General features: G+C 59.7%; 4 protein-coding genes across 4 annotated transcripts; all 4 read left to right on the top strand.

Annotated features, from left to right (window-relative positions):
• Positions 1–587: 587 nt before the first annotated feature.
• Positions 588–3,179, top strand: LBRM_27_2320 (hypothetical protein, unknown function; the record flags this gene model as incomplete). Its single annotated transcript, XM_001565935.1, has 1 exon — positions 588–3,179. One exon carries the CDS (start codon positions 588–590, stop codon positions 3,177–3,179), a length of 2,592 nt encoding a protein of 863 aa, XP_001565985.1.
• Positions 3,180–9,974: 6,795 nt separating this feature from the next.
• Positions 9,975–14,996, top strand: LBRM_27_2310 (conserved hypothetical protein; the record flags this gene model as incomplete). Its single annotated transcript, XM_001565934.2, has 1 exon — positions 9,975–14,996. The coding sequence occupies one exon, from the start codon at positions 9,975–9,977 to the stop codon at positions 14,994–14,996; it is 5,022 nt and encodes a 1,673-aa protein (XP_001565984.2).
• Positions 14,997–16,798: 1,802 nt separating this feature from the next.
• Positions 16,799–17,812, top strand: LBRM_27_2300 (conserved hypothetical protein; the record flags this gene model as incomplete). The annotated part of the gene is made up of 1 exon (XM_001565933.1): positions 16,799–17,812. One exon carries the CDS (start codon positions 16,799–16,801, stop codon positions 17,810–17,812), a length of 1,014 nt encoding a protein of 337 aa, XP_001565983.1.
• Positions 17,813–20,381: 2,569 nt separating this feature from the next.
• On the top strand, positions 20,382–23,753 carry LBRM_27_2290 (hypothetical protein, unknown function; the record flags this gene model as incomplete). Its single annotated transcript, XM_001565932.2, has 1 exon — positions 20,382–23,753. One exon carries the CDS (start codon positions 20,382–20,384, stop codon positions 23,751–23,753), a length of 3,372 nt encoding a protein of 1,123 aa, XP_001565982.1.
• Positions 23,754–25,584: the final 1,831 nt, after the last annotated feature.

Genomic DNA, 25,584 nt, shown 5'->3' with positions numbered 1-25,584 from the left:
CAGTCACGATCGTCCGTTTAGCTTCTTCATTGTCCTTTTCTTCTCATCAAAGGAGTTTCTCCGGTCACTCTCTTTTCCATCTCCCCCAAAAGCTGTGTAAAGAACTTATTAGCTCTCTCCCTTTCCCAGTCCCTCTCCTCCCACAGTGTCGCACTCATCACCACCACCATCGCTACTGCGCCTGACGTGCATCGCTTGCCGGTCCTCCATGTAGGTTTGGCTGTGCTGCTTTTCTTTTCGGTGTTTGTTTGTTGACCCTGCCACGTCTTTCCTTGCTTCCTGAGCGTGCGCCGTCCGCCGCGCCCCATACTCTTGTCTCGGTTTGCTTTTCGTTTTACTCATTTACCATCATCTTGTGCGTCTTTCGTCTTCACTGCTGTGGTGGCTGGCGCACCTCCCCTTTTTTTCCAAATACCCATCGTCCTCGCGTGCACCCCTGTCTTGCGCTTCGCTTGCCATTGCAGGGGATGGGGAAGGTGCTCGTTTCTTCCCACTGATCGCCTTTCGACCCCTACCGTCACCGTCGTCCTCTTATCTTAGTTAAAGTCTCAGCCCCAGCAGCACTTGTGTTTCTCTGCAATTACGCCATGTTTGTCCCCTCCAAAGCCACTGTGACTTTGACTTCGAAGGACGAAGAACGAGGAACTGTAGCTGCTGTGCAGCCTTCAATAACAGCGTCTCTTCCAGCCACAACAAGTCTCAAGGAAGTGCGAGAGGAGCCGCGGTGGCGCCAAGTCGAGGTCGCTGACGACGTGTGCGTTCAGCAACAGCGAGCCAGATCGGTGCCATCGTCCCCGCTGACGTTACCGCACCTGTTCCTGCCAAACCGCGGGGCAGTGACTCTGGGCAACTGCACGCCGAGAAGGGTCGCGGGATCTGGTGAAGGCGGTGCGAGCACGAACGTCACCCCCATCAACGTGATTGAATGTGTTGGACCCGCTGGCAACTGCAAGGACAGTGGACTTCCCCACTCCTCCTATAGCTCCCGCGAAGTGAGCTTGTTGTCATTCGTTGAGAGTGGCGAGGACGACCGGGACGACCGCGGCAGCAACTGGGACCGCATAGGCGCCTTCGACATCACAATGCCGGCGACCTTGCGCCCATCGACCTGTCGCACGACCGCTGGCCTGACCACCGATCGCACGAGGGGAAGCAGCAGAGGCAGCAGCCCGTACGCGCATGCTAGATATGTGCTGCAGGAGCAGGAGAAGGGCTCGTCAGGTGCAGACACAGCTGCGACCCCCGAAGCGGGAATGACCCCGCCTTCCCCAGTCTCCTCCTCGTCCGTCTCGTCGTACGATCTACCTAGCGTGGTGAGATGCAGGAGCAGCCCAGCGCGACAGCGCTCTTGTAAATGCCTACACCCCGCTGATCTCGCGTGCGCTGATTGCGGTCGATGCACTGGACTGCTGATGTACACCAATACGCTGACGATAACGCCATCTACCGGTCTTCTCTCCCCTTACACGACCTACTTTGAGGACCACAGGGTCGTGCCCGTCAGTGACACGAGCGGAGACCGCTCGCTGTGTCTTTGTCCGCGCCGATACCTCGGCGACAGTAGCTGCAGCCCACACGAATTCTGGACCATGGCACCGCGGCTTCGTGGTGTCAACGAGGTCCTGCTACAGAGGGCATCAGTGTCCGACGAGCCCCAGTTGTTTCACCAGGCGCTCGCTGCCTTTCAACTGTGGGACGCCCTACTGCGCCTGGAGCTGCACGGAAACAGCGCAGGTGGGACGTACATGGTGCGACTTGCAGAGCTGTCACTCCCAGTCTCGTCTTCGCCGTCGCCGTCGCCCTCATCCTCATCGGTGGCTGTGACTTCTTCCACGACCAACGGTGGCAGCAGTGGCGCGGTGGTGGCCGTGTTCAAGCCATGTGACGAGGAAATCGGTCAGGAGAGCAACCCACATGCGAATCGCGAAAGTGACCGCACGGAGACGTTTGCTCCCGGCAGCGGCAGCCGACGTGAGGTGCTCGCGTACCGCCTCGATCACGGACACAACGCCGGGGTGCCACCGACGCTGGAGGTGATGTCGGTCTACTGGACTGGGGTGGGTGCGAGAGCAGCCAGCTGGGCTGAGGGTAATGGCGCTGCTACCACAAACGGCAGCCTTCATGGTCATCGCACAGATGAGATGGATTGGCAAGGTAGCGGTGTTGTCGATGGCGACAGCAGCGTCGCTCGAACAACAGCATTCACGCGCCCGCAGATTGGCAGTCTGCAGTTATTTGTGCCCGGCTGTGAAGAAGCCGCGGACATTCTTCCCGGCCACTTCGACGTCGACGAGGTGCATGCGCTTGCCATCTTCGACATCCGCACCCTAAATGGCGACCGACACGGCGGCAACGTACTTGTGCACAACTATCGCAACCGCTGCGACGGACGCAGACCTAGCATGGCATGCCTCCCGCGGTGCTCCAGTCTAGGTAGCGCAGCGGAGAGTGACGGGGCTTCATCGTCGCCTTTTGTGTCTTCGATAGTGACCCGATTATCGCCTGAGGTGCCTGCAACCTTCACCACAGCCAAGGTCGGTGTTCCGCACTTGATCCCCATCGACCACAGCTATATATGTCCATCCGGCTACGCCGATCCGGACTACGAGTGGCTGTCGTGGCCACAAGCCAAGAAGCCATTCTCAGCACGCAATCTGGCCTACATTGCCTCCCTGGATGCAGTGGCAGATGCGGAGCTGGTGCGATCAGCGCTCCTCGCAGAGGACGCTGTCCGTACCTACGATATGTCGACGAGTCGGGCAAGCGCTGGCTACCATGATGTTGGGGTGGAGGAGGTGCGCAACGACGCTGCCGCTTCCCCCGCTCATGCAATGCCCTCCGCCTGGTCGTCCTCGTCCTCCTCTACTGTATCCTTTCAAGCGTTGCATGTCGGATCACGCGAACGTGTCTCCGCCTCTGCTATATACGACAGGGACGCGGCCAAAGCGGCGGCGGAGGTGATGCAATGCACGACGCGCCTGTTGCAGATCGCTGCCCTTGAGTTTCACATGACGGCTTACGAGATTGGGACTCTGTGCCGGCGCCCACGCATCGCGCAGGCGTCGCTGCTGGAGGAAGTCCTCGAGAAGGCGAGGGATGAGCTGACATGGGAGCCGGTCTGGTCCAGGTTCGATGACGTTGTTCGGCAGCGTCTCGCTTGCCGCAACGGGCCTGGCTAATAGCAAGTCTGAGGTCTTAGAACCACGTGTGCACGCGTGTGTGTGTGCTAGGTGGAACACATGGCTGTGCATCTGCGGGTGTGGCGAACAGCCATCACTGCCAACTCGCCGCACCCCTTCCGCCTTTTCTCTCTTCTATTTGTTGTTGTACGTTTTGCTCGTGTTCCCTACTCCCCTCTATCGTGGTGCGTGAAGACATGTGCGAAGGGGGTCGAGGCAGAGTGTGGAAGGCGAAGACTCACCCAGACACACAAACTGAGCGGGACACTCGCACGCATCTGTTTCGGTGTGGCTTTTCGTTCCACGCCGAATGTGCCAGTCTTCCCCCTCTTCCTCCCCCTCTCTTGCACTTTACTTCTCTCTCCTATCCCTCTTGGTTGCGATCCTTTCGGTCCCAACCATTTTTTGCTCACGCGTGCACGAGCGCTTCCCGCCCTTCGTGCTTGGCACCACCTGCGAGACTTGCCTGTGTATGCGTCTGAGCTCTATCTCCTTTTCTTCTCCATTTCGCTCCGCCCGCCCCATTACCTCTCGTTTTCCCATCGCCGATGCCTCTGCGTAGCGTCTTGTTTGTTTTGGAGCTCCTTTGCGCAATCACTTGCCCTCCCCCAGCACCTGACGTTTCTGATTGGTGCTCATCTCTTACTCACTCACGGATCCTTTAGCGCCCACCCCCCTTCCACTTCACCTTCCGTCCGAGAGGGGAAGAGGGGTAGGGATGCCTGACACTGCTTATCATTTGCTTGCTTTTAGGTGATCTTCGGCACGAGCGAGGTGCGTAGCAGAGCACTCTTGAGCGTCTTCCTGCATGTGTGCTCGCGAGCACGGTTCATCATTGCGTTGATTCCTCTCTCTCGAGGGAGAGTCGTTTGCTACTTATGGCGATGCCCATTTTTCCTTCTCGCGCTTTTCTTTCTTGCTTCTCCTGATGATGGGCGAGGAGGGGAGGCACCTGAATGCGTGGTGCTGCAGGGCCCAGTGGCCCCGCTCTCTCTCTGTGTGTGTGGAGGCCGAGCAGCCCCCCTCCCCTTCTATGCCTGCCGACGCCGAGCCACCTCTCGGAGTGGCCCTGGTGGGGCCGTGCTCGGGTGGCTGGGCCGGCGCGTTGCTGCGGCGCGCGCGTCCACGACTGCGTCGCGCCACGCGATGGGCCCTGTGTGAGACAGGCCGGGTGTGTGGTGGGGGGCTTGCCCTCCTGTACCACGGCGGCGAATGGGCACGCTGACAAGCTAAGTCGTTACTGTGGATATCGTAGCCTGTGCGTGTGCCGTTGTCTCTCCATCGACATTGTCTCGTTCTGCTCCCTTGTTGCTGGACTTGGTTGGTTGTGCGTGTGTTTGGCGTCTGCGCTTCCGGGCCTCGCGTACGCCACGTTCTCCCTCCTGTTTTGCGGCTTGACATAACTGCATACTGCTGTCAGCAGACTGGCTGAAGAGCGCAATGCAGAGAGGGAGAGAGGGGAGGGTGAAGACTGCCTTGAGTAGTGTTACTATTGTGAGTGTGGATGATGCCGAGGAGGTGGCGACTCGCTGAAGAGGGAGAAGGGGTGGGGGAGAGTGCATCGGTAAATGTGAGCGTGGCTGGAAGGGGCTGGGAGACTGAAATACAATGAATGTGTGCATGTGTCCGGGTGAGGCAGAGAGCGGGCAAGGTGGGACGGCGTTGGGATGGCCGGCAAACACGCTTTCTCCGCGCCTTACCCCCACCATACTTGCACATCCCCACCCCTCCTCGCTTCATCTCCGTTCGAGCAAACCAAACGTTGAGGGCAATGCCAGCAAGCGCAGAGAAAAAAGGCGTTCAGTCAAACAAACGCACGTGAGTTTCCCTTTCATGGCCATTTGGGTGGCTCGTGTGCACCCCCACGCTACCACTGCGCATCGTGTCGTGCGTCTTCTCGGCAGTGCTCGTTCCTCCGCGCACACGCTAACGGTGAGAGAGACAGGGGAGGGGGGATAATGATAAGGAGTTGCACTGTTTCTTCCCTCTGTGTGTTCTTCTCTCTGCTTCCCTCACCTGGGCACGTCCATGCGCAGGTCTGCACTCTGTGAGGCTGTGGGAGGAAGGCAGAAAGGAGAGAGGGTGGGGTGGGAGAGAATGTGCAGGCCCACGTGTACGCGCCTTCCCTAATCATCTCTGGAGCTGAGATGAGAACGCACGCGCATAGGCAATCAATTACGTCCCTCTTTCCCGTGCTCCTTTCATTTGCATCTTCACTGCTAGTCTTCGTGCTGTTCGCCTAGGCCGTACACCCATGCTGCGGTATAGGGGGGGGGAGCTATGCCCAAGAACTTCAGCCAAATCTCCCTTCTCGCCTTCCCCCCTCCTTCTCAGCGAGTGCGTGAAATCAGCGCTTCCCTGCCGAACAAAAAAGGAAAGCAAAGCAAAAGCCAATCATACGGCTGCGTCTCCCACAATGGCCAATTCACGCCACACCGTGTACGCCACGCTGGCGCTCCTCCCACAGGCAGGAGTGGGCCCCGCTCGGTGAAGTTGTTGCCCCCCTCCCACCAACGCAGCTATCACGCAACTCTTGCGAAATGAAGTAAGCCTCTCGGATGTGTGCATTACACAGCGCCAATACAACAAGCGTAGGAAGCACCTGAAAGAGCCGCCTCGCCATTTTTTCACCAGGCGGCGACAACGAAAAAGAGACGAGTGAAGAGAGCCGCCCCTTGTCTTTGAATTCGTCGAAGGCGCTTAGGATGCTTCAGTCCTACATTGCCTTCCGCCAGCCTGAATTCCGGCTTAAACAGACCCAGGGAAACCCAAGAGGGCTCTTCAACGCTTCCTCGGCGGCGTACAAGAAGTTCGCCAAAAAGGTCGTGCCGGTTTAGAAATTTCACTCCGCCTTGGGAGCAGCACGAGCTGAGAGTGGCGCATTGCCCCTCCCCTCCAGCAAGCGACGCCGCTGAGCGGAAGCGACCTGCTCTCCGTGTGCGCCGCTGCTGCTCGTGTGGAAGGTGGCGTGTCGATGAGGCGGGGCCCAGCGCCAAGAGTCACAGCGCCCCCTCTGCCTGCCCAGCGGTGGAATCGCCCTGTGTTGTGACGCCGCGACCAAAAGCAGCAGAGCCTGGGCATTCCTCGCCGATGTGCTCTGCGTGATGCGCGTGGGATGCAACGGTGGCTTTGGTGCAGTTATTCATGTCAAGATGAGGAGGGAAGCTTCCGGGCGGGAAAGTGTTTGTGCGCCCCTCGCCTCGGATACGAAATGCCTTACTCCCGTGCGGGTGCTCGACTCGCGGCCTGGGGTGGGGAGGGGTGGTCCTACACGTCTCACACACCCTACCTGAGGCAAGCCTGCTGCTGCCGGTAATTCCACGCTTGGCAAAGCATACACCGGGCTACCCGATATTAGGGGCCTTACAGTACGCTACAGCGCCGAACAAGTCAGCGCCGCACGCCACTCGGGGACAGAGTTGCTGCCCTCTCTACTGTTGTGGCGGCGGAATGGGTGTCGGTGCTTGTCGAGCCACCATTGCCGGTGCTGCTGCATCCCATCCTGCCGAGGCGAGGCCGAGCACGCCTACCAGCTGCGGAAGCGGAGCGGAGCGCCCCCCTCCCCCTTGCGGGTGGTGCGGGTGGAGGTGATGCCCTTTTCCCCGAGTTGCGTGGCAAGATGAAAGACGAGAGGCAGCGGCGGACGTGCAGCCCGGTTGGGTGTCTCCCCGGCCAGCACCCCCCGCGCGCTCCACCGGACACGCCACTGCGCCCCGCCAGCGACAGACGCGGATGGCCAGGGCCCACTGGCAGCCGGCATGACTGGAGGCGAGCGCGGCACCGAGCCCTCTCCTCGGATCGGCTTTCACCGTAGTGGAAGAGAGGAAGGGACTTCTCAGGCGGCGGCTCACACTCTGGCGGCGACAAGTCAGTCGCTGGCTGGAAAAGAGCATCGTTACGAAGCTGTGGGAGCTCCTGCTCGGCGAGTGTGGAGGGGTGACGGAGCTGACAGTGTCCTTGTTGCAGGTGCTTCTTCCCCTGCACCTGCGGGCGCTCTTTAGCATGCGAACCAGAGGCGGCTTCGTGCATCAGCGACGAACGCGCACCCAACGGACTTGGCCGCTAGACCAGCGGTGGTGCAGATGGTGGCAGCAGCATTGGTTTTCCATCCTCTGTGTGTGTGCGAAGCGACTCGCCTCTAGCGATCACGTGAGCGTGTGGATCGACAGCACCCAACTGACGGGTTGTCGACACAGGCGGAGGGGACAGCCCTGCAGGCGACTCGACGCGCCACTAAGACAGCCGACAGCGCCTTTTGAGCAGCAAACGAGACCGGCGTCTCCCCTAGGCACGGGCTTGCTGGCGTGTTGTTGGACGGCAGCTTTGGAACGGGCTGTGTCGGAGAGCAGACGTGCACCAAACTGAGAGCTGATGCGACCAAGCAACTGCCACGGGAAGGACTGGGGCGGTTCATGTGACGCCTTTGACTCGCCGCCTGAGTCCTGGACGTGCCTGCTTGCACATTTTGTGGTTTTCTTACGGTGATGCGCCGCCTGGTTTTCAAGCGGCCACGCACGGTCTCCTCTCTGCGTCGTGGGCGGATTTGCCGCCGAGCGCGCCAAGTGAACTGCGCGCGTGGAATCAGGGAGACCACGCCGCGGCGCGCATCTTCCGGCGTCTGCCGCAGAGTGCGATCTTCATGCATGTGCAACGCCGCGAGGATGGGGAGCGGTATGCGTTCCCCGACATACGAGGCGGACGGTCGTTGTCGGTAGCGGCTGGGGGGGGCGTCAGACGCGGGTAGCATGAACGCGGCCAAGCCCTGCGCGGTTCGCTGTGCTCTTTCGGCATTCATGGCGCTGATGGGGGAGGGGGGCAGCAGTACACCCATACCTCGACAGTACGGCAGGCCTCTCCGCCTTCCGTAAAGGCTACGCACGCGGTCGTGCGACACATGCTGAGATGCCTACAACGATGACCGGACTCCCGTACGCGGTGATGGCCCAACTCATTATGTCTACTGCTAGCCCTGCGGACGGCCCGAGGCACCACCCCGCATAGCACGCAAGATAGAGTCTGACGGGCGACATGGGGAAGGGGGAGATGTTGGGTAAGGAGGGGAGGACTCTGCGCTTTCCTAGAAGTCGTTGGAGAGATGAGCAGCAATCCCGTTAAGAGCGGAATATGGCAACCGGTTTCCCCTGCCCGGCCACGACCCAACACGTTTGGTGACAGCGCCTCCCAATCCCGACTGAAAGGTGAGGATATGGAACTCCTCAGCTGACGAATTAACCGTCCTTTTCTCTCTTTTCTCTCTGATTCCACGCTAGCAAAGGCGGAACAAATAGTCGTATGTGCGCATTGCGATGATGACTCGCCTTGGGCAGCGAATGCAGGCATCCACCAGTTGTCTTTTGCCCTACTCTTCCCCTCTCTCTCTCCTCTGCCTCAGTGCCTTAACTTCTCCTTCGTCCACGGGCTGTCAGTATGGGCGCCTCGGTTATCGTCTTGGACGAACACGTTTGCGCTCTTGTTCGTTTTCTTCACCGATTTCATCTGAGTCTTTTTTTCTTTTGTTTTCATCTTTGGTCAGCCCTCCCTCTCCCTCTCTCCCTCTCTCCCTCTCTTCCCTGACGGACGGGACTCAGCGACCAGGCACTGGTGTATTGGGCACCAGGCGCTTTGCTTCTTGGCTTGGATGTGCCCTGGCATTTATTCTTTTTCCTCGAGGGCTCCGCACGCTTCGTGTTTCTTTGCCCTTTCACTCAGTGTGCCCGCTCAAGGTCCACTTTTCCTCAAATGCGCGTGTGGTGAAGTCAGTCCCACCCATCGCTCACATCTCCTCCAGGTGAGACAGGAAGGTCGGACGGGTTGGAGTGGGGGCTCAGCACTTCTGTGTGCATCAAGCAGAACCGAAAAAGCGATGCCTGCAGCACGAGAGTACTGCCTTGAGTCATACGACTTGGTGTAAGCGGCACAATCGCGCATACGCTCTGCGTATGGGATTATCCGATCATGCTTGTGCCACTGGTGACAAGACCTATTTTCTCGTCTCTGCACCCTCTCCCCCCCCCCTTTCACTATAGTGGCGGACAAGGAAGTATTCATCACGCATGCATCTTCACTTTACGGCGCATCTCTCTCTCTCTCTCTCTCTTTTTGCCCACGCTATTCTTTGCAATCACTCGCAGTCCCCCCTCCCCTTCTGCAGTCTGTTGTTGTATGGGCATACACGCATGCATGCGCCCGTGTGTGACGAGACGCATCTTTACATCGCCACCGAGACTCCAGCAGCGCATTGTTGCGCTCCTTCTGAGTCTTGTCCGCTGTGCCTGTGTGCGTGCGTAGTCCACCTTGTCTTCGCTACCTTAGCTGTGCTTGTCAGACTTACGATTTCTCACTGCCTTGATGCCCACCATGAAGGCCGCGCGTCCGCCAGGGCAGTGCTCTATCCCAGTGTACTCGGCGCCATATGCTACGACACCAGTGGCCTCGGCCTCCGAGGCCGCCATCCATGCCGTCCTGTCTTCTACCCGTGGTGATGTGTCGCCGCGCGGGCACAGCTCTTCTTGTATGGTATCCAAATTGAGCCCTACGTCATCGGCTCTGCAGCCCTCTGCCACTTGTGTTGCCGATGTGAGCGTGAATGCCTCGGGCAGCAGGCCACCAGCTGCTCGTGCTGCAGCCGTTTCCACTACGTCTATTCGTGGGCTGCGAGGCCGGCTGAGCGAAGGTACTGTCCATCGCACGCCATACTCTTCTCAATTGATGCAGCCGAGCGCAGGGGTGCACAACGGCACGGCGCGTTCGCTACTGTCGCGCTACGGCGGACGCTCACCTCTCGCGCGTACAGGCATGGAAGCCTCAACCATGGTGACAGTGCCTTTTGCTCCATGTGCTGGTGCCGGTGCGACGACGGAATCGGTGCACATGGTGGAGGAGGCATCGCTGCGCAAGACGTGGGCAGCGAGCTTCAGCAACACCGCGACGCTGCGCGCGACGGTCAGCACAAATACCGAGGCCTACACCGCCTTTGAGGAGGAACTCGTGCGAGAGTTGAACGAGCTACGACGTGCGCCAGCAGCCTACGCAGCCGTCGTCGAGCGAGAGGCCACAGTCGGAGCACCGTACGTCCAGGAGAACGACCTTTACTTCTGCGACGAGAGCGCGGCTGAGAGCGCGGCTGTTGAGCTTCGCCGCACTCTGGAGGAGCAATACTGCCCTGTGCAGGCCGAGGTGTCATCCGCCGCTGGCGCCGCCGTGTCTCGTGGTGTAACGCATGTCATGTCGCCGAAGGCGGGAGTGCAAACCGGTCCGGAGAAGCGCAGAGGCAAAAAAGGCCTCGGCGTCTCCCTATCGCCGCCGGCGACCTCTACAGGTGTTGGCGCGAGCAGCGGCGCTCGATACCGCAGCAGTCCGACGGTGCCAGCATCCGAGCGGCAGAACGCGCACACAGTGGGTCCTGACGGCGGTGCCGTATCGCCATCGCGGCGGGAGGTGATCTCGCCCGAGCTCACAGGGGGTGAGGTAACGGTGGTGGGCGTGTCTTCGCTGAGCGCGACTCGGGCCACGCTGCGCAACCACGGACTGCATGAGCTGACCCTCTCTCAGCTGCGTCACCAGTTTCGTTGTCAGCAGCGCTACCGAGCTGCTCTGGAGGCGGCGCTGCGAGACATGCGAGCCTCTCAGCGGCAGGCCGAGGCAGCACAGCAGGCTGCATGGGCCTCCGAGGACGAGAAAGCGCTAAAGAAGAGCCGCCGCTTCATGACGACAAGCAGCTTCAGCGCCAACACAGGCAGCTCCGCGGCTGCCCTGCAAAGTAATAACAGCACGGGCGACTCGAGCGCGTCGGTGGTAGTGCCGCACAGCAGCAAGAAGCTCAGCAATACCAACAGTAGCAACTTGCCGACGCACACGAGCGGCCCAACGGACGACCACGTTGCGCTGCGCCGCAGCGAAGACATGGCGCAGTTGCGCGGCATGCACGAGGCGCGCATCAAACGAATGGAGCAGGAGCTTTGCGACGTCCGCAATGCTTGCCAGCGCAGTCTTGCCGCCGCCAACCTCGTTCTCGACGCGGTGCGTGCCCTGCGAGAGGCACAACCAGCCCCACTCGTGCAGCGCCACCGTGGCCTCTCGTTGGCCGCTCGTGACACAGCTGAAACCTACTACGGCGATGAGGAGCGGGTGGCGGCGCTACAGGAGCTCTACGCGGTATCGCGTGCCACACTGGTGGGGTTGGCAGAGCACCCAGGTGCCCCCACAACATCATTGACACTAGAGCGACTCTCGCGCCGGCTTGAGCAGCACCAAGTTGAAGTGTCGCACACCAAAATGACAGCCGCTGGCGGCTCGCACAGCCGGTGCGATCGCGTTGAAGAGGTCGAGGAAAGCGACACGCGCGAACGGAGCGAGGCAGAGACGGTGCCGTCGTGGGTGCTGCCGTTGCTGTCGGAGGAGGCTTTGCTTCTTACCAACGTTGCAAGGGATGCGTGTACAACGTATGGCTACATATCTGGCGAGGTGCGTGGGCTGCACCTGCAGGTTATGGCTGGAAGCCCCCGCTCCTTGTTGCTGCAGATGATCATCGGCTCGCTGACCCCGGTGCTGGACCTCTCGAGCCACAGCCTGCAGCAGTGCAACGGCCAGGCAGCGCGGAGGATATCGACAAACCCAACGACGCACAGCACCAACGCAACACAGTGCTACGCGGGAGTGCGCATCGAGGGGTGCCTGTACGCGGTAGCCGACCCACCCACCAGCACCAGCGACGACGCGGTGCGCTTAGATCTGTCGCAGTTCCAAGTGGCCTCATCGAAGCAGGAGGCGGGGGAGCAGGGCAGCATCGATGAGACCTCAGCGGTGTGGCTGAGTAAAGAAGTAGTGGCGCCCGCTGCTGCTGAGCAGAAATGTAGCAACGGCGGCACTGGCGCCACAACAGCCACGTCTCATGCGCAACGAGCGGCAGCGGCAGCAGCGCAGCGACTGTGGCCTCTCCTGTGGGCTGGTGCCTACACGATTGGGTGCGGCTGGCAGCAGGTACGTGGGTGGCGTCATGTACCAACCTTTACGGAGGCATGCGAGAGGCGGCAGATGACAGCGCGTGCCTCCTCCGGTGCCCTGACCAGCAGGGACCCACAGTCCCCCTTCACGGAGGGAGCACACGCTGTCATCTGCACGACACTGTTGTTTGCCTCTGGCTTCGAGGAGTACGAGGTGGTGCGTGGATGTCGCCACATGAGTCCAGCAGCGGCACGGCGTGTTGTGCAGAGTACGCTAGCGGCGGTGCACGAAGGTGGCCCACAGAGCTCCAGGCACGGCGGTGGTCTAGCGGACGCAGTCGACGCGCGCCGCGCCGCAGTGGATGTGCACTCGACGCTAGGTGTGACACTGCTGACCCCGACCATGCATCCTGTGCAGCTACACGCCAACGACCTGTCGTGCTGCGCTGTTTGTGTGGCTGTGCGTGTGCCGTGCACCTCACCAGGACTCTCCGCCACACACAACTCCACGTGCGCTGGTGCAGATGGGCGAGTGCGCAGCGGCAGCTGTCACGATTCTTCGATCCGCATTGTAGCTCAGGTGACTCGTCAGTGTGAGCTGACGCCACCACACCCGACCACGTGCGCGGCCGAGGTGCTGGTCCAGCGAAGCCCTGTGGACCCCTCTGTTTGGCTCGTGCTGGTTGACACCGCTTCTGCTTTCCAGCGCCACGCCGCCGCAGTAACGGACAACAGCGGCGCCGTGTTAAACGCAGATGGGCTGTGCGGGGCGGATGGGACGGCGATCACCGTTGCCAGCACCGTCGTACCGCTCGCCTTGCACATCTACGCAAAGGACATGAGCGACGCGATGGGCGAGTTCGAGCACGTCGCCTTTATCCGTATGCAGCAGTACCTGCAGCCACGCGAGATGAACGCCGGTGCTGTCGTCACTGCCACCTCTGCAGCGCCTGCCATGCCCGCGCCCTCTGTGCTGGTGGCACCGGAGTGGCGGTACCTTCTGAATGGTCTCGCCTGCGCCGTTGCCTCGCCTCTCTCGCAGACGGCAACGAGTCTGATCGCCATCTCTCACCCAGCGGCGCAGGTATCCGTGCTTTCAAGGTCGTTCACCACCACGCCGACTGCCGTGTCAGCGGGGTGGCCCACGCTGCATGAACCGTTGCTTGGCAGGGATGGCGTGTTGCTCTGCCCGCTCTCTGCGGACTTCCGCGAGTCGGAGCGTTGCGGTGACGTGCCGCAGACGCTGCATGTCTGTCACGAGACGACGAGTGGTGGCAGAGGCAGCGAGGCAGCTGCAGCTGCAGGGCGTGCGATTCGTGTAGCAGTGCAGCTGCCCGTCAACTGCACTGAGCGGTGGTGGCGTCGTCGCGTGTCGACGCTGCGTCATCTTCAGACAAAGCTAACGGATGAAGTGGTGGCAGAGGGCGACGAGCAAACCGCCGTCTCGGCAGCACAGTCGCCAAACGCTGCCGGTACTGACCAAGACCAGCCGCTGCAGTTACTAGTGGAGGGAGGCAATCTGCCTGTCACCGAATGCGCACCACCGTCCGATGATACGCATGCAGGCGCAACGGGCACTGCTTTCGGCGCCAGCAATGGGTCAGGAGCAACCGCTACCGCATCAGTTGCTTCAACTGGTGCGGCTGCAGAATGCACCTCCGTCGTTGCTGAAGTTGCATCGGAGCCATTCAACGGGAGGGGCGCGGGGAAGAAAATGAACAACGACGGCAGGCGCGCCGCTAACAAATCCACCACGTCGGATGCCGCCCGCGGCAGTGGAGCAAGGGCGCAGGGCAGCCACTCGTCCGCCAACAATGCTCCCGCCGACGCATCGAAGAGGAAAGTGCAGATGCCGTACAAGGACGGTGACAGCGCGATGGCGTCTTCAGCTGCTACTCCGGCAGCGGCAGCCGCCACAGGATCCTTCCCGGCACCCACACAGGCACGCCGTCGCACGCTGAGCGGGAATGCGACACCCAAACTCCAGGAGAGCGGTGCACTGCGCGAGTACGAAGCCATAGTTGAGCGTGCTGCAGCTCTGAAGCCTGTGGCGACCCGCAGCGGCAACGTGCAAGCATGCCTGCAGCCGTCACTCATCTCCATCATCGACCTTCGAGGGCTCTCTGCGCGGTTGCACGCCGACTTGCACGTCTGGGAGGCATACCTGACGCGCGTGCGATTCATCCTTTCCAGCGAGCGTGACCGCATAGCCGCAGAGATCAACAAGAAGAAAGGGAAGGAGCAACTGCGCCTGCAGCACGACCATGACGACGTGGTGAGTGAGCTTCAGGTGGTCGAGAAAGGCGTGGCCTCACTGAGGCAGGCGGCTGTGGCAGCCACCGACGCGCTGCGCACACGCGAGCGTACACAGGTGCTGCGTCGCGCTCGCCTCGTGCGCATTGCTGCCGAGCTGGCTGCCATTGAGCCCTGGTCACCGTCACTCGTACTGAAGAATTCGAATGACAAGCTGGAGACCACACAGTCGCAGCGGATGCCATTGTATTCAGCAGCGCCGAATGTAGTGCTTCGTCTCTTCGACACAGCGGCGGTGGCTGCCGGCAGCGGCCGTGACGCAGTTTTCCACGCCGTTCGTCTTCAGCAGCATCTGTCCTCAGAGCGGGCTGACATGCTGAACCGCACGGTTGGCGAGGGTGCCGCCCGACTCTCGGCGAGGGCGGCGGGTGAAGTAGCGCTGCTTCCGCAGCCGTCGTTGGCCCATGGTACAACGTTTTCTTCGTCGCCATCGTCACCGCCACAGGGCGACGGTGATGGCACCGCTGTCGTGTACGCGGCGATCTGCTCGATACCGCTGACGTTTGCCGGTCATGCCGCGCTTTACATTGACGACGAGGTCGCTGTGACGTGGTCAGTGTGAAGCCTTCCTCGCCACGTAGGCTGTGCTACCCAAGACAAGAGAATCGGTTCTTCTCCACGACGATGTCGAGCGACACCCCCCAGTGAGAGAAAGGGTGAGTGCGTGTGGGTGTTTGTGGATGTTCATCTGTGCGGTGCCTGACATGTAGCTATACTCGTGTGCTCGCGTTGCCTCCGCACGCGTGTGTATGCCTGGATTTGGCTGCGGATGTGTGGGGACGGCGGCGCCTGCATCTTCTTCTTTTCCCCTTCCAGTCGTCCGTAGGCGTTGTGCGATGGCGCGGGCGTTCTGTGCGCACGTTCTCCCTCCTCGGCCACACACTTCCTCCCGCCCGTCTCTTCTTGTGCCATTTTTTGTTTGTTTGTGTTTGCTCATTTGGCGTGCCCATTTTTCCTTCTCCAAAAGGCCACCAACGGCACTCACCATCACACATGTACAGTTTTACCCCGATGCCCACCATCCAGTTTCTCTTCTCTCTTTCTTCTCTTGCCTTTCTCCTCGCTGTTTCGCGTGGTATCGTAAGATGGTGAGTGCGTGTGCGTGTGTGTGTGTGTGTGTGATGCCCCATGCCGCATCGTTTTCCTCTTTACACTCTTCATGCCCACGTAGGCGAGTACAAGAGAGAGAGAGAGCGATGTATGTCTCGGAGTCGGTGCTGCGTGGCGCACACACACAACCACGAGCGCTTGACGACCCTCACAGCGAGACAAACAAGTAGTTGAAGTAAGAAAGCGCTGTCCACGCTGTAGCTGTGTGACGACTGCTGGTGACAGCTGTCTCTCATTGCTCTCGACTCCCACCCTCTCTCTTTCCTCTTTCCTTTCGTTTTACCCTTCTCTTATGTGCGCCGTCTTTGAGTCGATGACACCGAGGACAAGGGTTAGGCTGTGCTTGCTACGCGTCGCTGCGGCGCGACGTGGGTGTGGCAGAGAGGGAAAACGCAGGTATCACTTCGACGGTGTGTGCGTGTGTGGCTTCCTTTTCGTACCTCCCCGCTTGCTTAGTGATCGGGGAGCTTAAACACTGCAGACGACGGCTCACATCTACATCGCCATTGCTCCTTGCCTCTATCTATCTACGCTTTCCACCGTTTACCTTTCCCCTCACTCCAACGTCTCTCGAGCATCTCCATCTTCGATACTACATGCTGTCGCTCTCTCTCTCTCTTTCTCGTTCATCACACGCACAAGCTTATATTCACTCTCTTATCCTATTCGGACTTCGCACCGTTGCAGCTCGGCGTTTCGCTGTCTGTTGCCCTCGATACACACACACACACACGCAGAAAACGAAAGGAGAACGCCGTCCACACTATTGCAGCGTAGCGTGGAAGCAGAGGCGCACTGAGGTAATGGAGACTGGCGGCACGCGGCTGTACTCTTGCCTATATTACGACCTTCTTCGGACGTCCCTCTACATAATACTTCCCTGCCTTTCCTCCCTCCATCATACGTACACAAACACACTCATCAGTTGCTACCCCCCCTCTCTCCCTGTCTCGCTTCCCTCTGCTCTCTTGAGGTTTTGCTCTGCTGCCCTTCCCTACCTCCGCTTTCTTTCCAGTTGTTCCCCCTCGCCTTCCCTCTCTTTTCTGTCTCATCAAGGGCAGAGCGCTTTTCTCTCTCCCTCCCCCGCTACCCCGAGACAGTTGTGTCCGTGGCTCTCTGCGTGCGTGCGTGTCTGCTTCCCCGCGAGAATCTCTCTCCCTCTTCTCTTCCTATCAAGCGCCTCCTCACTTCACTCCATCTGCACGCTTACGTACACATTGATACCCACGTGCGCGGTAGAAGAAGCAGACCACCATGACCAGCGACAACCTCCAGGTCACGCTATCGCAGGATAGCCTCTTCTTTCCCTTGCCCTTCACGAACGCCACCATCGATAACGTCGTGCAGATGAAGAACCCCCTGCCGGTCGTGCAAGGCAACCCGAAGGCAAACGTGATCTCGTTCAAGATCCTGAGCCGGGTGCAGCATAGGTACTCTGTTCGTCCCCCTGTCGGCTTCATTGGTGCTGGCGAGCATGCCACCATCGTCTTTTCCTTCAACCCCGAGCATGTTAGGATGGCCAAGATCCCTGAGGAGCGCGAGCTGCCGACAGAGGCGACGAGGGACGCCATACATCTCGACTTCGCGGTCGTTGACGCGCAGTCGGTCCAGACAGCGCTGGCGCACTGGGTTCCTGGCAGCAAGGTGACGAAGGTGCCGCGGGAGGTAATGACCGACGCATTGCTGTTTTGGAAGCAACGCGGCCCGGTGAAGGAGGGCTCGCCGTCGACGATGCGCTACAAGCTCAGATGCGTCTTCGCCCCGCGCAACAACGTACCAGACAGCTTGGTGATGTGCATGAAGGAGGAGGGCGGCAGGACCAGGGGGACCGCGGATAGTACCGCGCTGCTGCCGAGTACTTGCCCTCCCATGACATCCTCGACACAGCCGCAGAACACCACCCCGCCGGAGGCGCTGCTCCACCGCCACTCCGAAAATCAACGCAATACGCCGACCGCATCGACTCCGCACAACGATGCCAGCGGCGCTCTGCCTGCAGCACGTGGTCCGGGCGTCTCTGCAGCGAGGCCAGGTGTGGCCGGGGCTGCGTTGGCGCCGTTCGCCTCTCCAACGTCTTCGAGCCCAACCCAGAAGTGGAGGTCTTCCAGTGACGCTCCTGATGGCGAGGTCACACTGAAGGGGATTTTAGGTCAGGTCATGAACTACAAACTCTCCTACAGGGTGGTGAGCGTGCTGTTGGCTCTCACATTTCTGTGCGGCCTTTTGGATCAGTCCAACCTCCTGACGTGGCTCATTACAAAGCGCTAGCGTTGCACCTGCACCCGCAGGTGAGTGGGCAGGCGCAGCGTGTCTGTGAGCTGCACTGCATACACGCCTAAGAGGTATAGGTGATTTGTGTCTGTCTCTCTCTGTGTGTGTTGTCTTTGCGCCTTTTCGTGTCCCTCTTCCCTTTCCTTTCACTTTGTTGGTTACGGCCCTGACATTGGTGTGTGTGTGTGTGTGTGTACTCTGGCTTCTCTTTTCCTGTTGTGGCCTCAGTCCACTCTTTCCCCTCTTTCTTTCTTCTGGGTACTAGTCGCGCATCCTTCTCTCGCTTCCCCTCCCCTTGCTCTCTGGCTGGCTGTCTTGCTCTGCCACTCCCCCCCTCATTGTAGCTCGCCCCCCCCTTGCGCGCATCTGTGCCGTCGCCTCTGGCTGTTGTTAGCAACGTTGTCCTTGCAAAGGGGGTACTACTGCTCAGGCGCAGAGTCGGGAGAGGGAGAGAGGTGCGGTGCTGGCGGGTAGAGAGAAAGTGGAAGGCCTTGACGTCGAAGTGTGTGAGCGCCTTAAGCATGAGGAAAGCCACACAGCCATACCAGCCGAAGAGAGATGCCAAACATCGCGTTCGATTTCTTCTCTTTTTTTCCCCTTCTTTGTTTCCTTGGCGCCTCCTTTGCGTCTGAGTTGTTGCATCGCTACAGGTGCTTGTATACAGCTGTATCAGCGTCTCTCGGGTTCACAGCGTACTGCGCGCTGTGCCTAGAGGAAGCACGCATGAGGGTTCCGTGAGGCTTGAAGGGAGTAGCACATACGCGAGACGGGACAATCAGAGGCTCTGTCTCTGGATGGGGCTTTCACCTGCACTAGCTACGACCGTATTCTGTCTTACTTTTCCTAGCTCCTGTAGAGTTGGCACGGATTCGTGTACCCTCCCCACAACGCACCTTTTTCCCGTACAGTTGGCCCTGGCTCGGCAAAGATGCATCGTAAGAGACGGTGTAAGAGGCGAGTTTCGCTATTGGTACTGTCCACATAGATTTACCTGACACATTGCCGCCATAATGACGGCGGTTGGTGTTTATAATGAGAGCAGTGCACAGTGAGACGGACGGGGGTGTACTCGTGAGTCTCTACCGTCTACATATTTCTCGTTTGCCCCCCCCCCCTTTTCTCTCTACACTCCCTCGATGCATCCCTCCTCTTTCCGTTTACCTCTGGTTCTCACTTCTCCTGATGATGGCCGAGGGGGGAGACACCTCTGTGCCACCGCTCTCTCTCCCTGTGTGTGTGGGGAGGCCGAGCAGCCCCCCTCCCCCTCTATGCCTGCCGACGCCGAGTCACCTCTCGAAGTGGCCCTGGCGGGGCCGTGCTCGGGTGGCTGGGCCGGCGCGTTGCTGCTTCGCGCGCGTCCACGGCTGCTTCGCGCCACGCGATGGGCCCTGTGTGAGACAGGCCGGGTGTGTAGTGGGGGGCTTGCCCTCGTGTACCACGGCGGCGGGGAAGCATAGAAAAGGGAGTGTGGCTCTCGCGCTGAAGCGTCGGCCTTTTTGCGGGCTTCTTCCTGATTCTTTGAACCCATGAGGTGGCCGATCTAATGCCTACGCACGTTCACTCAGCGAAGCGCTCTTGCTGAACACGCATCATTGTGCATGTGTGTGTGTAGTTACTGCTGCCATCGCCCCCTCCTTCCTTCCCTCCTGTTTGTTTCTTCTTCTAATGCCCTACACTTTAAAGGCATGTGCACTCCGACAGACCAACAGGCTCTCTCTAGCACTGGCCAAGGTTGCAGTACTGCTCGTGCCATCCTGTCAATAACGAATCATAGCGCTGACTTACTCGACTGTGACACTCAGGCCAACGCACATACACACACACACACGCGCGCTACCACTACCACTACCACTAGTACTACCACTGCTGCTGCTGCTGCTGCTTACTCTTTGTGTCTCTTTCGCCTTTGACTCGTGGCGGGGCAACTCTCGTTTTTTTTTTTTTCACTTCTGCTCTCCTCGCCTTGGCTGTGTTTTGGTGTCTTTTTGGCGCTCGGCGCGCTCTCTCGCCCGCCATCCGTCTCTGCACACACTTCTCCGCGTTCCCCACCCACCCTCCCCTTTCGTCTCGATAAGTGGGGCAACAAAAGTGAAAGAGACGGTTGGGTTCACATATTGGGCATCGAAACAAGACCGACGTGCGCAGTCAAGCCCGCTCGCTTACTTCGCACAGACCCACAGACAGGCGCTTTCGTTGGCTATCACGTGCAACACCTTTAGATCTCGAGACTTCATCACGTGCGTGCCGGCTGCCACCCACACCAAGTGATTAATTCATAGGAAGTGTTCTGGAGGAACTGGTCGCGCACCGAGGATGGTGGTGGTGGTGGTGGTGGACGGCATAGCACACGCGTAGGCACATCTCTGGCCTTTTTTTTCTGTTTCCGCTCCTCCGTCTCTCCTTCTAAACTATACCGGCAACTGCATAGGCGTGTCGCCGTTGTTGACCAATGACGAGTGCGTCCGCATCGACTTCTTCGGTGGGTGATGCGACGGAGGCTGTAGCGACAGCCGCGTCAGCACCTGTTGGCTGCAGCACCACTCTACCGTCTACACCGGCAGATGTGATGTCATCCTCAGACTTCCTGCAGTATCTTACCGAGCAGAAGGCGGCGGTGCTAAAGCTCTTCAGGGAAGGCCAACAACAGGGAGCAGCAACAAGGTCGTCGGAATCAATAGCAGCAGCAGCTGCTGCAGCCTCACCGAAGGCCCCCCCGCGCACGTGTGAAGCAGCACCGCCCGATCCCAACGATACATTGGTGGAGGTGGCCGCCAACCGATCGTGGTCGCCGCCACCCGCTCGATCCACCATGCTGGCCGATTTCATTTCTGACAATGCCTTCTTCAGCAGCTTCCTGTCGTACTTGTCCCTGGCGGACATATACCCGGTTGCAGAGCGCATGATGGATCCATCTACACCAATGCGAACCGGCGGGCTTGGCGGTAGGGCGGAGGGTGCTGGCAGCACGAGGACTGTGCCCGAGTGCCGCGCACCGCTGTCGTCCTTGTCCCCGATGCACGTCCATCAGCTGCGGCCAACACAGTTTTTTCTTCCTGCTCTGTGTGAGGTGTGCAAGGCAGCAATGCTCAAGAGGATCTGGTTGAATCCACAGCCGCCGGAGACGACGTCGACGACGCCGCAGTCAGGCACTGCCTCGTCGTCGCCTTTCGCTCTGTTGTTATCACTCCCTGAATTACTCATCACAAAATCTGCGAACTCGACCTCAGCCAGTGATCAGAGCACACCGTCTGAGGCGGTGTGCTCTCCGTCCTCCTCGACGTCCTCGCCAGGGCTGACTGCTGTTACTGCAGCTCCGTCTCAGCCGTTGCTTGGATTCGGCAAAGAGGGCTACCGGTGCGATATCTGTGACCTTGTCTTGCACTTTCACTGCATCACCAAGATGCGGCAGACGCAGGCGTGCGAGGTGCTTTCGCCGGCCGCGCATCAGATACTGTCCTCTTCGTCCACATCAGCCTCGTCCTCCCCCACCACCTCCGCATCCCCAACGTTGGCGGCGGTTGCAACAGGGATTGCATCGTCTTTAACGGCCAGTAGACCCTTTTCATGGGACCGCGTCAAGGCAATTCTCGAGAGCTACCTCCACACCGATGACGGTGCGTACAACCGCCGCGCCGCCAATGTGAAGGCCGTACTTGGGGGCGTGTGCGCGCTACTCGACAAGGTGATTGCGCGCTATCCGACGATGACGCCGCTTACGTTTGTGAAGCGGTACTCGGCGATGCAGGATCTGAGCAGCGCGCACCAGACGTTGTATGCAGCGTGTGTGGCATCTCTAGATGACACGGCACTCCTCCGCGGCATTAGCTGGGATGAAGTGCGACTACACCAGCAAGCGCGGACTGGTGTCACCGCCACCACATCCCCCACGTCCGTCTTCGCCGCCATGCGGCCGCTGCGCGTGGACAAGCTCGTCTTCGAAAATCTCAAGACGAGTGTGAGCGGTGCCGGCGGCAACGGCTTCTTCCCTTCCCCCTTCAGCAGGGAGGCAACGACACCGATGACAGCACAGTGGACGGCGTCCAATGGCAATGAAGACGCCACACCATCAACGTGGCCCATCGCTCATTATCCGGTGCAGTTCCTGCTCTGGCAGGCCATGCGGTACGCCACCGCAGTCTACGGAGAGGTGTACCGGCGCGGCTCCCTCTCTTCCACCCTCTCCGCCGCACTGCTCTTCACGCTCAACCGCAGCGCCGTCGAAGTACCGAAGCAGGTAAATGACGCGGCGGTGACAACCTTGCTGGGGCTGCCCCCGAGTGCTCTGCAGCTGTCGCGGTGGGGCTCACAGGTGACCGAGCCGAGCTACGTCCTCCTCGTGGACGACGTCGCTGGCAGCATCGTCGTCTCCTTCCGCGGGACGTTAAGCACCTTCGACATAATCACAGACCTCGCGGCGACCACTCAGCCATTCTGCGGTGGCCACGCCCATCAAGGCGCAGCGGAGGTGGTGAATACGCTTTTTGATCAGCGCTCCTCGCGGTATGGGGAGAGGGTGGAGCAACGAAAGAAAACAGGTGCGGCTATGACGGCTGTCGCGGGTGCCACAGACAAGACCTCTGCCACTGCGGAGGACGCAACACGTCGCCTCAACGTACGGGCAGCGGCGGCTCCGTCACCTCCAGCGAGGAGGGTTGTAAGTGTGGAGGAACCGACCTCATTCCATTCTACCAGCAGTAAAACAGACGACATCGGCGCCCCTGAAGCGTCCAAGGAGTCGGTGATGACCGTACTGGAGCCGTGCGCGCTGCAACCGCTAGACACGCCAGATGGCCTTCTCGACGGGCTCGAGCAACTTGCGGCGGAGCACCCTTCCTATTCGATCCTCATCACAGGCCACTCACTAGGCGGCGGTGTTGCCGTGCTCTTCGCCACGAGGCTGCACTATGACCAAGCACTACCTCCGGCGGTGCTCAAGCGTATTCACGTGATCGCGTTCGCGCCGATGCCGACCTTGTCCTTGCCAGCTGCCTCATGCTTTGACGAGGTGAGCACGCGGGGCGACGGTGGCTACAGTAGTCGCGATACTGCGCCGCAAAGTACACCAGCGGCGTGCTTCCCAGTGTGGAATGTCGTGAATGGCTTCGACTGCGTGCCGCGGCTGCAGTTGAACACTGTTGATCGACTGTTGCGGCAAGTGGTCGAGCCTCAGATTGCCGCCTCTGCAGAGGTGCCGTCAGCTGCAGCCTCCTCGGCTTTGACCCCGGCCACCGCAGATGCAGAGCATCAGGTGCTACGAGAGTTGTGCGAGCGAGACGCAGCGGCGCACGGTGCGGATACCGGCGCACATGAGGAGATGGGGATGGTTGGCATGTCCGCGATGCCCACCCCAATCACCACCGTGAAGGCATCATTGGCGCGTCTCCCGAAAGACAACACAGCAACAGCAGCGGATGATACCGTGGAGGACCCCGTGCAAGCCTCAGTTTTCGGAGCGATGAGTAAAGTGCGCACGCCAAGTGGGTTCGTTGGTGCAAGGGGAGGTGCAGTGGGTGCTGAGGAGATCGATGTGATTGTGGCAGCACCAAAGGAGAAGGCGATCGCCTCATCTTCCACTGCATCCCGTTCTGCGACTTCCGTGGCTGGTACTCCTCAGTTCGACGAACTGCTCACATCGACGGACGGTGGCGCTCAGGGCAGATCCCATCTCGGGAGCTTGCCTTTGGAGAGTGAAGGCAGGACGTACGATGTGCGGGACCTCTCGCATGAGCTTCACCACCCTGGACGAGTGCTGCTGCTCACCTCGCCGTGGGATATTATCACGAACCGCCTGGTGGATGTGCCGCGTGGCCACCCTGTCATGCATGAGCTGTTCCTCATGAAGTCCATGTTGATGCAGCACATGGTGGATGCGTACAGCGCGTCACTGAGAGAGATACACGAAGCCCCACGGTGCGCAAGCGGAGAGGAGCGAGCCTAACCAGCATGGCAATTGCTGAGCAGCATGGCGCAGAGCAGTGTCTGGGGATGGAGGTTTGTTCAGGGACCGAAGCTTCGCCCTCCATCTTGTTCTGGTTGCAGCGATGAAACTGGACTGGTTAAAACTGGGACACAACTCTCACAGAGCTGACAGCGACACGGGAGTGGGGTATGATGGTGAGGCCGTGGCTACGTGAGAGAGGGGACGGAACGAGATGAGCGGAGCGAGAGGCACTTTCACCTGGATTACAGTAATGGGGTGTGTTGAAGGGGAGGAGGAACTTCGACGGCAGGGGACAGCGTTCTCGAAGTGTGCCTGCGGGTGTCTGATGTGCGAGAGTTGCTGCCGGAGCTTGGCGTCTGCGGTGGGATGGGTAAAGAGGAAGGCCAACACAATCAGGTGTGTCGAGCGCAAGGATTGTGCAGACAGTAGAGTGGAAGAGGATTTATATGTATGCATGTGTATGTGTGTGTATGTCTACGCACGACCACCCTTAATCGTGAGCGAAGGTTGTGGGAGGTAGAGCGGGCACGAGGGAGGGTGGGAAGAGGGTGAATGCGTGTGTGTGGGGACAACCCTAACGCGGACGATGAGCAGCATCCATTGCACATGAGCGCTGGGATGAGTGGAGCACACAGGCAGCCGCTTATCCACCCACGCACGCCACAAGGTTACGTACATACTCAGGCAGTCATACGTACAAAAGAGAAAACAAGCAAACAAGAACAGGCTCATACATGCATGGGCCTTGGGGTGGGACATGCTCGTGACCGAATGTAACGAGAGGGGGGACAGGGTGACAGCCCCGTCCACCCACCACCACCACCACCGGAGCAGCAGTGACTCGTAGAACAGTAACAGGAAGCAGCTACCGGCAGCGCAGCGAGTGGGTCAGCACTTTAGCCGCTGATGTGCTAAGGATGACGCGATCTCTACAGCGATTCAACTATACACTCACACAACAGCGCCCGTGCTGAAGCGCACAAGCTTTAGTGGCAGAGAAGCGGCAATAGCGGCTACAATAGCAGCCGCAGCGAGAGCGAGCTGTGTTCACTGGATGGAGTATGTCTCTCTTTCCCTGTGGGCGGGTGGGTGAGGCATAGCGGACATCGAGAGAGGGTGGGAGCAGTAAGAGGAGGAGAAAGCGAGAGAGAAACGGTGCGAAGGAAGCAGGAGCGACGACGGATGGTAGCTGTGGTAGTATCTGTGTGCCTGTACGTGCCTGTCACTGCGCCTCCTGGGAGAGGAGGAGGAGGAGAGAATGTGGGTATGCACGTGTACCTCTACGCAAAGAAGAGCACACCTGCCTACATGCTGGTCTCTCAGCGCCGTCCCCCCCCTCGCCCCCTTCTCCGCCTCGGACTCTCTTCCCCTCCCCCCTTCTTCCTGCCAAGACGAAACAAAGCCACACGCACCCCACCCTTCAGCCCCCTTCATCTTCTTTCATGTCTTTTCGTTTGCATCCCACACCTCGCCTGAACATTCCTCGCTTCTCATACACGCGTTTCTTTCGTTATTTCGCTGCTCTCGTGTCCCTCTCCCTCTTTGCCTACACGTATGCGTGTGTGTGCCTTGTCCCCCCCTCCCCTCCCCTCCCCCCTCTTCGGTGCCTTTTCCGCCTCGCCGAACTCAAACCTTGCGTGCCCCCTCTCCCTGCCCCTCCCCCACCCGCACTGACGCGCCACACTTCCCTCTCTCCACTCTCTCTCTCCCCCATACGACGCGGAAGAATAACCAAAAAAAAAAAGAGCGCAAAAGCGATATAGACGATTTCGTGGCCTCAAAAGCTCACCCGTTTCGAACGCCGCCCTCCCTCCTCCCTCTCTCGCTT

This window comes from Leishmania braziliensis, chromosome 27, assembly GCF_000002845.2.
Source record: "Leishmania braziliensis MHOM/BR/75/M2904 complete genome, chromosome 27".
Classification (NCBI taxonomy): domain Eukaryota; phylum Euglenozoa; class Kinetoplastea; order Trypanosomatida; family Trypanosomatidae; genus Leishmania; species Leishmania braziliensis.
The sequence above is the reverse complement of the archived record's forward strand: the minus strand, read 5'-3'. Positions and strand labels throughout refer to the sequence as shown.